Here is a 13,396-nt window from a genome sequence, read left to right as displayed (position 1 = left end):
TCATCAAAAGAATCCCTTTATGCATTATGCAACAATATCCGATCACTCTGAAGCATTTGTGTGCAATTATTTTGAAAGAGCTCCCTCTAGTGGTGTCCTTTCTTTGAGTCCCCATTAAAGATCCTGCTAGGATTTTATTCATTCTTTTCATTAAAGGCAGATTTAGTTATTTAGTAGTGTTTGCATCAAAAGTATCAATGTGGGGGTTTTGCTTGGGCAAGTAAGTGTAAAATACTAATATATTTAATATATTTAAAGTCAGCATGAAACAATAGAGTGGTGCAGGTATGACATCACTTTGTAGGCCAAAACCCGAAAACGAGTTAGCATTTTAGCACTTCTGGTTCCATTGGCCCGAAGTCAATGGGTTTTTTGAATGGGATTTTGGTTAAATGGCTGAAATAAGGTCAATTTCATGTCAGTGACAGGTTGTCCCGCCCTTGCACGTCATCAGAGAAGTCGCTGTAAGAAGGAGGGGAAGTTATTTTGATTAAAGATTATGTGAATTGAATTATGTAATGAATTATATTAACAAGTCTTTATAGACATGTGCAGGACACAGTGCTTTTGCCAGCCAGCTGGTCAAAGAGTCAGCATTGCCTTGAGTCCACCTGTTGCACCGATAACCCATGTGCAGCAAAACAGCAAAATGCTGCACATAACATTAGTTTCACGTGGTTAGAGGAGTCTTTACTAATGAAAAAAACTCATCCATACAGTATTCATTTTCTTCATGACTTTTATACTATAAGATATCACATGCACTACAGAAATGTTATACATGTTTGCTTTTTCAACTATGGGCACTTTTGGTCCTGTGAACTTTATAAAATAAACTCTTAAACACACCTTTTACATTCTCACCAAGTTAATTACAAAGTTAAAATCAATGGTTTATTTGATATGTATGGTACAAATGCCAAATAGTCGATATACATGCATCAACAGAAGATTTATCATTGTGTTTAGTAAAAACAATAAAATATGTTGGTTTTAATAATAAAAAAAAATCCGTTGAAGAAACATATAATAACAATAACCCGCCATTAAATCTGTTGTATCGTGTATCGTGTAACGTGCACACATGGAAACCGCATGAGGACGTGACAGCACAAACCAATACAAACCAGGCGGAAGTCTGTCATATGTGAGGACGTCGGCGTATACTGTAACGTGATTGGTCCCACTGTATCCAGGTCCACGTGAGGTAACGCCTTTTTAAGCACGTCACCACTGGTCGTATAAAAGCGCTTCGCGGCAGCGCGCTGACGCAGCCCTAGTTTTTGAGGGAAAATGTATCGCTCGCGCTCCAAGTGTAATACCGGAATCGCTTTTAATTCTTTCCTTTTCACTGTGCCATTGGAATATACTCAACTGAAAAGACATTATAGTAAAAACTGGTCGTGTATTGGTTGATTTTAGGCGCGGAACTACTCATTTAAGCAAGATGCCACGGGCCAAGAAAAGGAGCGGCAGAGGTAAGTAGGGTGGAATGTCTGGAAATGACCGGTTGTTGTTTTTTTTTTTTTGTGGCCTGCTGCGCGAAAGGGATTTTTGGATTTGTAGTTCTTTACGCGTCGATTCGGCAATGAAATTGGAGGAAGAGAACTACAACTTCCATGACTACACATCCCGCTTTGGTTGACAGCCAGGAGTGTCTTTCTTTTGACACAAACAAAAGAATAATACACAGTGTAAGCCATGGACGGTCGAAAATGTACGTTTGTGTTTTTAAATATGGTGTTTGTTTATAAGGTAATGTTTATTTTTAAATATTTGGGTTTATATAAACCGTTTGTCATTAATGAAATGTATCAAACGACGAAAGCTTAAAACAGATGGAATAAATTAAGATGATAGTCATACTGTATAATATGATTAATTAATAACAAAACAATCAAAGCAGATGATGCAACTCAGAATATGGTTGATTGTGCTTAAGGTCAATAAATAAATGTATAAGAATTGATCTTTGTTATTTGAAATGTCAAATAGTAGGCAGCACTGTAATGTTTGTGTAATCGTTCAGCTGTCAGTGTGTGTTTGAGGTCATTTCAGGCCATGCAGTCACACTTATATAACACAGGCCTGTTTGGGACCAAATAGAGGACAGGAAGAAGGAACTAGGAACATGAAGTCCAAATTTTTTCAGCTGTAGACGTGTATAAATCAGTCTGTAGTCTGTTATTAAACGTTCTCAGCCCATCTGCTCGCTGGATTTGCACAGGCCTTTGAGGAGGAGAAGAGACAGTTTGTTCTGGCACCCTGCTGTACTCCTTCCCACCATTCCACGTGTTGTTCTGTATATCTGCTGTACTCTTCTATATCTAGACATATTTACTTTTGTCTGAGAAATTTCACATAGGGACTTTTTTGTTTGCATAAGCTCATTAAAAAAAGTGTCCTCTGACCTTGCCCAACAGTACAAGACACTGTACTTTCTGCACGTATCTGTGTTTTGCTGGGCTGATAAAACATGACTGAATTCACTGTGTACTCATTAAAGGTGGTTCTTTAAGGTCAAAGTGACCTCCACCCACATCATATGACCGCCTGAAATTATTTGGAAAAGACACTTCACTTCTCTGTAAGTGTCATTACAGGGTTGGTCACCATTTAAAGGCTCCTAAAATGAGAAATCATTTAATTGTTCTAAAGTTCATTGAAAGTACACTACCGTTCAAAAAAAGTTTGGGGTCACTCAGGTCGTGTGTGTGTGTGTGTGTGTATGTATATGTGTATATATATATATATATAATATAAAAAAAATAATTTCTTTTAAAAAATATATATATACTTGAATTGAGCAGGGGTGTATTAAATTGATTAAAAGTGACTAGAAACTAGAGATGCACCGATATAACGGCCAATAATCGGTATCAGTCGATAAAAGCAAATGTTTACACTATCGGCTGATAGTTTAAAAACAGCCGATAGTCAGGGCCGATATATCCTGTCAATCAAAAGAGGGCAGGAAAATGCACTGAATTTGTACTTTGTGTAAAGAAAATGCTAAGAAACCAGTGTGATATTCAATATTAATTACATGAATTAATAACATTCAGAAAGTTAAGAAATCTAATTTAATCTTCAGAATTTAGTTAATGTGTGTTAATATTAATTTGAGTAACGTGTTTGTTTATAAGTGATACCAGTTACTCTGAAACAAGTTGATGAAATGGAGAGAATAAAGTTTTTATTTGCAATTCTTTCAAAATATAATAATTAAAATTATAATTATTAATTATAAGGAAATTATCCTTAATTTAAAAGAAGGTATAAAAGACAGAACCCCCAAATTATTGGTAACAGCAGATATCACTCTGAATAATCGGCTATCGGTATTGGTAGAGAAATTTAGTATCTGTGCATCTCTAATTAAAACATTTATAAATGTAAAAAAAAATAAAATAAAAAAATCAACAAATTAAAGATGGTTAAAAATATTAAGCATGACAACTGTTTTCTACATTGATTAATAATAAATGTTTCTTGAGCACCAAATCCACATATTAGAATGATTTCTGAATTCAGCTTTTGATATAAAAATATAAAAATAAATAAATATAAAATGTTATATATATAATAATTTAATTGATTTATTTATTTTTTATTTTTATTTGATCAAATAAATGCAGCCTTGGTAAGTGACTTCTCATTTTAAAAATCTGACCCCTGAAAATTCTGTACCTTTCATAACTCGTAACTTCCCCAGTTAAAAAGACTTCAAACTAAACCGAACATTGTCTTTTTTTTGTACTTGTGTATAAATCATTGACGCATGATTTATACATTTACATGTCAACACCAACTATGCCGTTAGATTATGCTGCTCTGCATAAACTCCCATCATATCCCTGCATTACAATAGAGTGCATAAATAAAAGATCCCTGATCATTTTGGTCTGACTGTAACCGTTTGGCACATTAAGCATGAAATCTGAATCTTCATAATGTAATGCAGCTTTGCAAAGGGGTTGTTATTACAGAATGAGGCGGCGTCAAGAAAGGTTAAAGTTTGCTATCTGTTTTTGCAGGGGGACAACAGGGAAATGTCCAGCCGTTCAGTGATGAAGACTCATCGATTGAGACCCTCAGTCACTGCAGCAGCCTCAGTGAAAGAACCAGTGCAGCAGAGGACGGTGGGTATTTACAATCTGCTTAGATTTCTGCAATGGCACTCATAATAAGCGCTTGTGGACTACTTGTCATATCATAGATGAACATTTCCCTCATCCTATTTGACAGCTGGTGAAAGTGAAGAAATGGCTCAAGAGGACTTCCAGTACAAACTGAAAGTGTACATCGACAGCACAGTGGATAAGAGGTTTGTGTTACTGAATCAAACTTGTAATTGATTGTTCAGAATAATCTAAATGTAATTTCTGCTTCCTGCGGCAGTCTGAACTGAGTAATTGTACTCCCCTTCTAGTGCCAAGACCAGACAAGGTGCCCTTGATGGACTAAAGACTGCCATGGCAACTAAAATCCTCTACGAGTTCATTTCCGAGAGAAGGATGACCATCACAGACAGCATTGAGCGCTGCTTGAAGAAAGGTTGGTTTAATTTGAGACTTTGAATAATTGGAAAATGTTTTCTTCAGATGTTCCCATGACATCAGTGCAGAAAGTTGAGCTGGCTGTTTGCATGTGCAAACCAGGTAAAGGAGTGGAGCAGTGCGCCGCAGCCTCGCTGGCGTGTCTCCTGTGCATCCAGCTGGGCTCTGGGATTGAGAGCGAAGAGGTTTTTAAAACCCTCAAACCTGTGTTTAAGACCATCCTCAACGATGGATCAGCTAACATTCAAGCCAGACAAGCGGTAAACCGTTGTGTTCCTCTATTGCACCTTTACAAGAAAGAAATCCAGCAAATTTGAGATTGTAACAATCTGTTGATCTTGACTTTGTGTTTCAGTGTGCAACAAGTCTAGGCCTCTGCACTCTTGTAGCAGAAGATGATATCATGGTAAGTTGGGCAGCAAAAGCCTTAGTATAGTCTATTAAATTCAAGTAAACTTCAGTCTTGAAAGCATAGTTCACTCAAAAACAAAAGGTGCCATTTATCTTTCTCTCATGTAATTTCAAACCCATATGCTGCAAATTGCAAACAAAAATTTTCCTGACAGTCTTTTTACAGATTGTTTCCATACAGTGAACATTAATGGTGACTGTTAATCTGTTAATATAAATATAAAATATCATGAAAACAGATCATTGAATCAATGAGCTGAACTTGTGAACTACGTGGGTTTTGAGCCAATACTTTTCATTCATCTGGTTAGAGCTGCACGATTAATCAAAAAAAGATTGCGATCTCGATTCAAACGCACAAGATTTTATTTTATTAATGACAACGATTCGCCCACGTCTTTTAATCCTTTGACAAAATCATACCGGAACATTCAACTCTGTGTTCGCGCTGAGCCAGAGAGAGCAGTTTTGAACTTTGAACTTTTGAGCAGTTTCAGTACTTATCAGAGAAGTACTGAGATAAAAGTTTAAAGTTAGGATATAAACACTTATGTCTATGATAGAGATCAAAATAGAGCAAACCACTTTTTGAAACTAACTTGACGCTTCAAATAACGGTTGTATCAATTACATCTTATGCCACTAGGTGGCGACAAGTGACTGTTAAATAATGTTTGTCATAGAATCATTCATTCAAAAGATTTGTTCAAAAACACTGATTTATCCAGTAATAAGTATTATTTATTGAGTCATTATTTCATTCAAAACCATTATAATTCATTCAAATTAATTAAACATTTTTCCAGCAATTAATATTTTGTCAAACTCTAGTAAATTACATGTTATTTTGTTTAGTTTTATATTCAGAATTGTGGGAGAATCGTGATCTCTATTTGAAATCAAAATAATCGTGATTCTCATTTTATCCAGAATCGTGCAGCTCTTCATCTGGTTGACAAATCTGATTGAATGATTCATTCTGGAATCTGATTGATCTGGTTTAAAATTTCAGCTCACTGATTTTAATAATCTAGTCAAAGTGGTACTCAAAACATGTTTTGAGTGTTTTTCTAAGCGCTCAGGCTTGTTGAGGCCTGCAAGGGTATCACGTTTGACTCACCCCTGATGCTTGTGTCACCTCCAGGATGTGTATGCCACTATGGAGTGTTTTGAAAGCCTCTTCACCCACTCGTACGTCAGGGAAGATGGAAGCAGACCTTCTGTGAGTCCTCAGATCACACAACTCCACACGAATGCTCTCTTGTCCTGGGCCCTGCTGCTTACCATCTGCACCGGCAGCCACATCAGAGACATTGCACAAAAGTAAGTGCAGGAAAACACTGTTTTATGCCTTGGCTCCTTCATGGTACTCTCAAACTGATCTTGCAGGAGACTTTGGGACCTACAACTAAGATATGACCTCCTCCCAGGTTTATTCTAACAAGCATGTGCTTCTGTTTTCAGACATCTAGATAAACTTCCACGTCTGCTAGAGAATGACGATGTCAACATGAGGATTGCGGCTGGGGAGACCATCGCCCTCCTGTATGAGCTCATCAGAGATGTTGACCCTGTAAGTTGTGTGTAATTATTTAATTGGATTTATCTAAATAAATAATATTAATAATTATGTAAATTATTTACAATAAAATTACATTTAAAATATATTATTAAATATTAAAATTTATATGAAATAAATGAAAATATTTAATACAATAGTGTTTAAATGTGTATTTGTTTAATAAAATACATTTAAAATGTATTATTAAAATTATATTATTAAATATTATTTTAATAAAATAGTGTAATATATTAAATATTTTAATAAAATTATTTAATAAATTTGTATGATTTACTTATTTTAATAGTTCAGTGAATGAAGTAATTTTAAAATAACAAGGTATTTCTCATTTTCTTTAACTTCACAGGAGTTTGATTATGACGACTGGGAGTCGTTGTGTGTGAAGCTGAACGCATTAGCCACTGACTGCAATAAACATCGAGCCAAGAATGATAAGAGGAAGCAAAGATCTGTCTTTAGAGATGTCCTCAAGGCAGTAGAGGTAAGAGGAACTGAATAGTTGACAGGAGACTCGCTGGTGCTGTAGTTCAGGCTCTGACATCTCTTCTGTGTCGGGAACAGGAAGGGGATTTTCAGAGCGAGACAATCCGCTTCGGCACAGAGCGAATGGTCATTGACAGCTGGGTGAGGAAGAGGACTTATGACACCTTCAGAGAGTTTGTAGGCTCTGGGATGAACTACCATCTACAGGTAAAGCTCTCAGATGTTGAATACATCCAAAAAAGGAATCTTCAAACTGATTTTTAGAAGTTTAATTTTCTGACCGCAGGCGAACGAGTTCATTAGAGACGTTTTTGAACTGGGACCACCGATGTTGATCGATTCAGCCGCTCTGAAAGCCATGAAGACCTCCAGACTGGAGAGGGTAAGCAAGCTGTTTCTTTTCCACATGTTGCTATTTTTCTTTTTGAAGATTTTTTTTTTTTTTTTTTTTTTTTTTTTTTCTCCTTGTGTAATTATATGCTTTGTTTGTTTTTGTTTTTTAGCACCTCTACAATGCAGCAGCGTTTAAAGCTCGAACCAAGGCCAGGAACAAGTTTCGGGACAAAAGGGTGGATGTTGGGGAGTTTTAGGAAGTTTTGTAAAGCACACAATTTTTTTTTTTTTTTTTCCTCTTTCATTTAAGTGTTTCTATTCTTCACATTCCTAACATAGTCTTTTTTTATATATATATATATATATCTGTTAAATGTTAATATTTGCTATCTATAAATTCACTAATTCCTCCTAGACTCTAATTTATGTCAGTATTTAAGTGGTGTTTGGTTACCTAATGCATCAGATCATGTTTTTTGTTATTTGTGTACTTGTAGGTCCTGTAATGTTATGAATTGCACAGTATTTATGACTCTTTTGTGTTGATGTCACAATGGGCTGTACTGTAGTGGCAGGGCTGTACATTTTAAAAAAACAAACAAACAAAAAAAACACACAAAAAGATTAATAAAGTTAGATGAGGTTGATGCCCCCTATTCAAAGTCCTGGTTTGTTTTCTCAGTGTGTGTCGTTGTCACCGATGACTCATTTTAATAAGAAGAGAGACCTTGAACTCTCTCAAAGAAACGGCTAAATTAGACATCCTGAACCTCCTCTGCACTTTCTGCAATCTGTTCGCTTGTTTGATTCATTCACAGTTGCCATGGACACCGATTCACTCAAGCTGATATAACCAGTCAATTTTTTGTAAGAAAGCATGCATGTCAGCACCACATGACATGAGGACACGGTGTATTGCTGCGTTCACTCCTTGTCGTGATTACCGTAGTTTTGAGATGACAACACGTGACGTTATATTAGGGAATTGTGTTTCTTTAGCGCCACTATCAATACCTAAATTAATCTGTAGCGGTCAGGTGGTACGAGTTTTCAGAAAATTCCCATTTTTACAAGCTGTAATTACGAGCTCTACGAGGACGTGAACTCTTTTTACAAGTGGAAATTCTGTAATTACATGGTGTGATCGCACCTTATCACCCAAACAGTCTTTCCCATGATTATGATAAATATGACTTTTATAGATCATATGCTATTCCGAACATAACTAATGAATAACATGCGCTTACTGTCACATTTCATTCTGGGAAATAAACAGGTGTATATTGAGTATTGTTGTAATAACTGATATTTTCCCCCTAATGCTACATGACATAGTTGGCCTAATATTCACACTGTGAATTTTAAGACATTTTACAGTCAAAGCAGTGTGTGTGAATATGTGTGTGTGTGTGTATATTATTTATATATATATATATATATATATATATTATAAATATATTTTATTTATTAATTTGTAATTATATTTTTGTATTTATATATATATATTATATAATAATATATAATTATAATATATAAAACAGTATATATACGTGTGTGTGTGTGTGTATATATGAAATGTAAAATGTATAGTTTATATTTTAACTAGCTTAAAGTTTGTTTTTGTTATTTTATTTCAGTTTATTTTTTCAAGTAATTAAAATATATTTCATGGTTTTAGTTCTAGTTAACGAGTCACAGTACTGGTTTTGCTTGGTTAAATTTCACTTTAAATAAAGTAATATTTATTAATTATAAATAATAATACTTTTCACTCCCAGACACCTGTTAACTAATAAACCAGTTTTTACTGAAGCATTTTCACATTGCTCTAGATGTTATTATGCAGCAGCAAATGAACTTGTGGTACCTCTTTCTAGCAGTAGTAACAGTGGTCTCTGACATCTTGTTGGAGGGATTTTCTGCCCTTCTTCATAAACCTGTCAGCTCTATAGGGTTTGTAAAACGTCTGACTTGATTCTTCAGGTCCTGCCAGTGTGACATCAAAATTTAGGAGTTAACTCAGCCTTTACAGGACATGAAAACTTACTGCTAGGCCATTCTTCAGAGCTCAGACTATTTTTAGGATTGTCTTGGCTTTATAATTCTGTTTATATTAATGAGCTGATGTTTTGTTAATTAGAGGCAAAGACTACATGAAAAGATTATGCTTGTTCCCCATTAACGCATCATTTCAGATCTTCAGTTTCATTAGTTAGTTTTGATATTTAATTATAGCTGTTAACGGCCCACATGATCATACTTTCCATTCACACACGTCGTAGGTTGAATTTAGAATAGCATATGGCATATATTAGAGGAAGAAACAATAAGAGTATGCAAGTATGCTCTGACAAGCTTTTAAAAGGAAATACAAGCTTAATGCATACCAGATTAATTACAGTTAACTAAAATAAAATATAAAATATTTTTACTTGAAGTGCACAGTGCGTGTTTTCAGATTACTTTTTTGATGTAACGAGTAAAGTAACGCATTAGTAACACAAGTAATGTGCATTATGTAGTCAGATAAATTTTTTGATAAGTATAATAAATGTATTTGTGTTATTATATTGTAATTTGCATAATGCATGTTTTACGTAATCAGATTGTAATTTGCAGTTACATCAAAAAAGTAATCTATTAACACAAATAAATTTATTTACAGCCAAAAGTATTCTGAAGACCAAGAGTAATAGTATGAATTGTAGCTGAAATATAGCTAGTTATGCACGATGTGGACAGATGATTAATCAGAATTTCCTCCCAATCTAAAATCAGTACTTGGAAAATTTAACAATGGTATGACTCCTTAGATGTTACTTGATGCTTTTTATCTAAAAGAGTCTCCTAGGATAGAAGGAATGGATGGATATTCCAGAGCAACTTGGCATTTCTGGATGGCTGTCGGCCATCTTGGTTTGGAGAAAAAAAATTCCACACACAAAGGGTTGCCACTTGGTGGCAGTATAAATGATGATGCATTAGTGTCACTATAGTCAAGTATCTGGGTATCTGCCAAGTGGTGCTCACTGCAGAGTCAAATGACGTCCCTCTGTTGAAGATCAAAAAAGGTCATCATATGTTCTGGTGGGGTTTTTTTTTTTTTTTTTTAGGTTGTTGTTGTTTTATGAGTGACAAAATGTGTTTGTTGGGTGAAAACTGTAATCTAGGGAACATCAGATCTTTTTTTTCATGTGTTCGTTATGTGGGGTGGGGGGGGGGATTTCAACAACTGTATATTTTGGGGGGGGGGGGAACGGATTTTGACAACTGTATATTTTGTGGGGGGAATGGATGTCGACAGCTGTATAATTTTTTTGAGCGGGGGTAATGGATTTCGATGGATTTTGACAGCTGTATAGTTTGCCGTCAGATTCTGACCCCCCCCCCCCCTCCATTGAGGTTCTAATATTTATCAAACTGGCTCACTAGCCTAGTGGACAGTGTGCTGACCTCTGGTGCTGTTGCGCACCAGGAATCCTGAGTTCGACTCTTGCCTAGTGGATGTTTCTGAGTAGCATCTCTGTAGCAGCTGGCGAGATGCAGCTCTCTGTAACGTTACATAAATCAGACCTGATGTTTCCTGACAGAACTCCTCCTCTCCGGTCTGCTTCCTGTTGCCACTGTCCTCACATTTCAGACTGAGCGGTATAAAAAATTAATGCGTAGATTAGAGTTATTTTGTCACAGAGCCGCATTTCACATGAAAACAGTTCACTTCACAGACTTTTGCCTTTGGACTTTCCATCTCTGATCTCTGTAAATCCAAATAAACATTCAATTCAAGTTTCTCCCAGGTCTTTTTTTGTCCAGGTTTTGAATAAATAAAGTACAGGGAGCTACTGTGACCCACATATATCATGTCCTGGTGGCACAGCGGTGGCCTTGTGTTTATGTGCGACATTCACTGTGGTATAATTAGCATCCTTTGGCCTCGAAACTCAGAAAGTAGCAGCAGACCGGAGGTTTGGATTCTGGGTCAGTGTGAGAATGAACTCAGAATGATCTTTTCAACGACATGCCAATGTTAGATGTCTGACTTCAAGTCAGCAAAATGAGCATGGAGATGTCAAAATATAATAATTGACTTCCTAAGATTCACAGACCACATGTTATAACATATTTATAGTTTCTCAATAGATATAATATACATACATATATATGTGTGTGTGTGTGTGTGTGCGTGTGTGTGTGTGTTTGTAATATAGCCTATTGTAAAACAGAAAACTCACAAACTTAAAACAGATAGATAGATAGATAGATAGATAGATAGATACATAGATAGATAGATACATAGATACATAGATAGATTATACCAATTAAGGGTTTGTGGTGTGTTGTGTAAACATGAAAAAAAGCTCTAAGTACACCATTTCTTTTAATAAACAGTTAGCCTACCTGCAGTAGCGGAAGTCTTCCAGCAGATGGCAGTTGTTCACTGTGTGGAATGTAAGTCCATCATCTTAATGAGGTAACATCATTAATCAACAAACACATTCACACAGCAACTTATTTCCATTAATACGTGACATCACCTAATATTTAGTGGAGCTGCATGCTGCTTTTTTGTTTTGTTTTAAATTTCACACATTTTACCTCACTGATACCTCTAAAATAGGTGGCCACAGATTTGAAAGTAGCCTATAGGGGATGCTGATTTTTTTTTTTTTTTTTTTTTCCCAAAACAGTTGTGGTCTAATTATGTGTCTTATACATCTTTATTAGCATTTATAACATTATTTTCCCCTTGTAAAGATTTAAATCAGGAACCATTCAATTTTCCCTCACTTAACAACACCTCATTAGCTTCACGCGGAGGGTTCGAATGTACTGCCTGCTTATCACGATCATGATAAATTGTGTATTAAATATATTTTTGTAACTGGAAAGCGATTGTGCCAGCATGTGCTGGTTTTTTTTTTTTTTTTTTTTTTTTTCAGTCAGGCACAGATGTTAGGTGACTCCTCCAACATGTGAGTCATAAACACAGAACAGTCATATTTAAACACTCGTATGGTCAGCGGCCAGCCTCCAACAAAAACACATACGCGCAATGCTCATTGTGGCCAAAAACCTACTGTCGCGGTGGAAGCCGGTGCCACACGATCTCGTGATGGAGGCCGGTGACATATTCGGACGCCCACAGGGTCGAACAACTGTTTCCCGGGCCGTGCCAGGCAGGGTAATGCTGGGGTTCATGGAAAGACACCTGTTCACGAGCAGCACGAGCCAGCACCTTGGCACAATAACGGCGGGAGCAGCGGGTGTACCACTTTAGCTCCTCTATTCAAGCGCAGATCACTATATTATACATCGCTGCTAGAGCTCCATTCACACAGACCCGCCCACATGAGGTTATACAAGAACGCTGATAACATAAAAGATGGACATTAGGCCTATTACAGTAGGCTATTATAATGGATATTACAAGGTATTAGCTATAGATCTGCCTTATTTGCCAATAATAGATTTGAGTGTGCTGTACCATAGATCTCATACTGTAGGTCTCATGAAATACCATGAAATAAGTCAGAATCTTCTTTGAACATTTAAATAACGTTAAATAACTTTTTCAGGGGGGGAAACGTTCCATGAATGATGCATTAGACTAACGTTTTATGCTAAAATGTTGAGAACATTAAAGACTCTGGTTTGAATGAACGTTCTATTAATGTTACTAGAAAAATGTTTCATAACTTTGAAAGAACTTGGCCAGAACCTTAGCCAAAGACAAAGTTATGAGAACGTTCCCTGTTAGCTATACATTTTGTATTGTAATTTATTAGCCTTTCAAAATACCATACCATATGATACCATAGTGATGAAGTTTATGAATCATAATACAATCATAATACAGGAGTTTATGAATCATAGTTATTATTAGACAAGTGTCTAATGAAAAGGAAAACTAAGCATATTGTTGGAACACCAGAAACATCAAATAATCTACTATAAATTTTGTGTTCTATTTTCCAATGTATACTTCCAGTGTAAATATTACAATATTTTGATGATACTATACATATTA

The 13,396-nt window shown here is 35.8% G+C and overlaps 1 protein-coding gene across 3 annotated transcripts; it reads left to right on the top strand.

The window, feature by feature from the left end:
- The first annotated feature begins 1,239 nt into the window (after positions 1–1,239).
- On the top strand, positions 1,240–8,024 carry ifrd1 (interferon-related developmental regulator 1). 3 transcript variants are annotated; one of them, XM_051891231.1, is made up of 12 exons: positions 1,240–1,478; positions 4,038–4,142; positions 4,249–4,327; positions 4,433–4,557; positions 4,662–4,819; positions 4,915–4,965; positions 6,115–6,293; positions 6,435–6,543; positions 6,899–7,033; positions 7,114–7,242; positions 7,322–7,417; positions 7,539–8,024. In XM_051891231.1, exons 1-12 carry the CDS (start codon positions 1,448–1,450, stop codon positions 7,623–7,625), a joined length of 1,284 nt encoding a protein of 427 aa, XP_051747191.1. In that variant the 5' UTR covers positions 1,240–1,447; the 3' UTR covers positions 7,626–8,024. The 3 variants fall into 3 exon arrangements, with proteins under 3 accessions (XP_051747191.1, XP_051747193.1, XP_051747192.1); XM_051891233.1 differs by having other exon boundaries at positions 1,468–1,694; XM_051891232.1 differs by lacking the exon at positions 1,240–1,478 and adding an exon at positions 1,493–1,717.
- Positions 8,025–13,396: the final 5,372 nt, after the last annotated feature.

This window comes from Ctenopharyngodon idella, chromosome 4 (assembly GCF_019924925.1).
Source record: "Ctenopharyngodon idella isolate HZGC_01 chromosome 4, HZGC01, whole genome shotgun sequence".
NCBI classification, from domain to species: Eukaryota; Metazoa; Chordata; class Actinopteri; order Cypriniformes; family Xenocyprididae; genus Ctenopharyngodon; species Ctenopharyngodon idella.
This window is presented reverse-complemented; position numbering and strand designations above follow the sequence as displayed.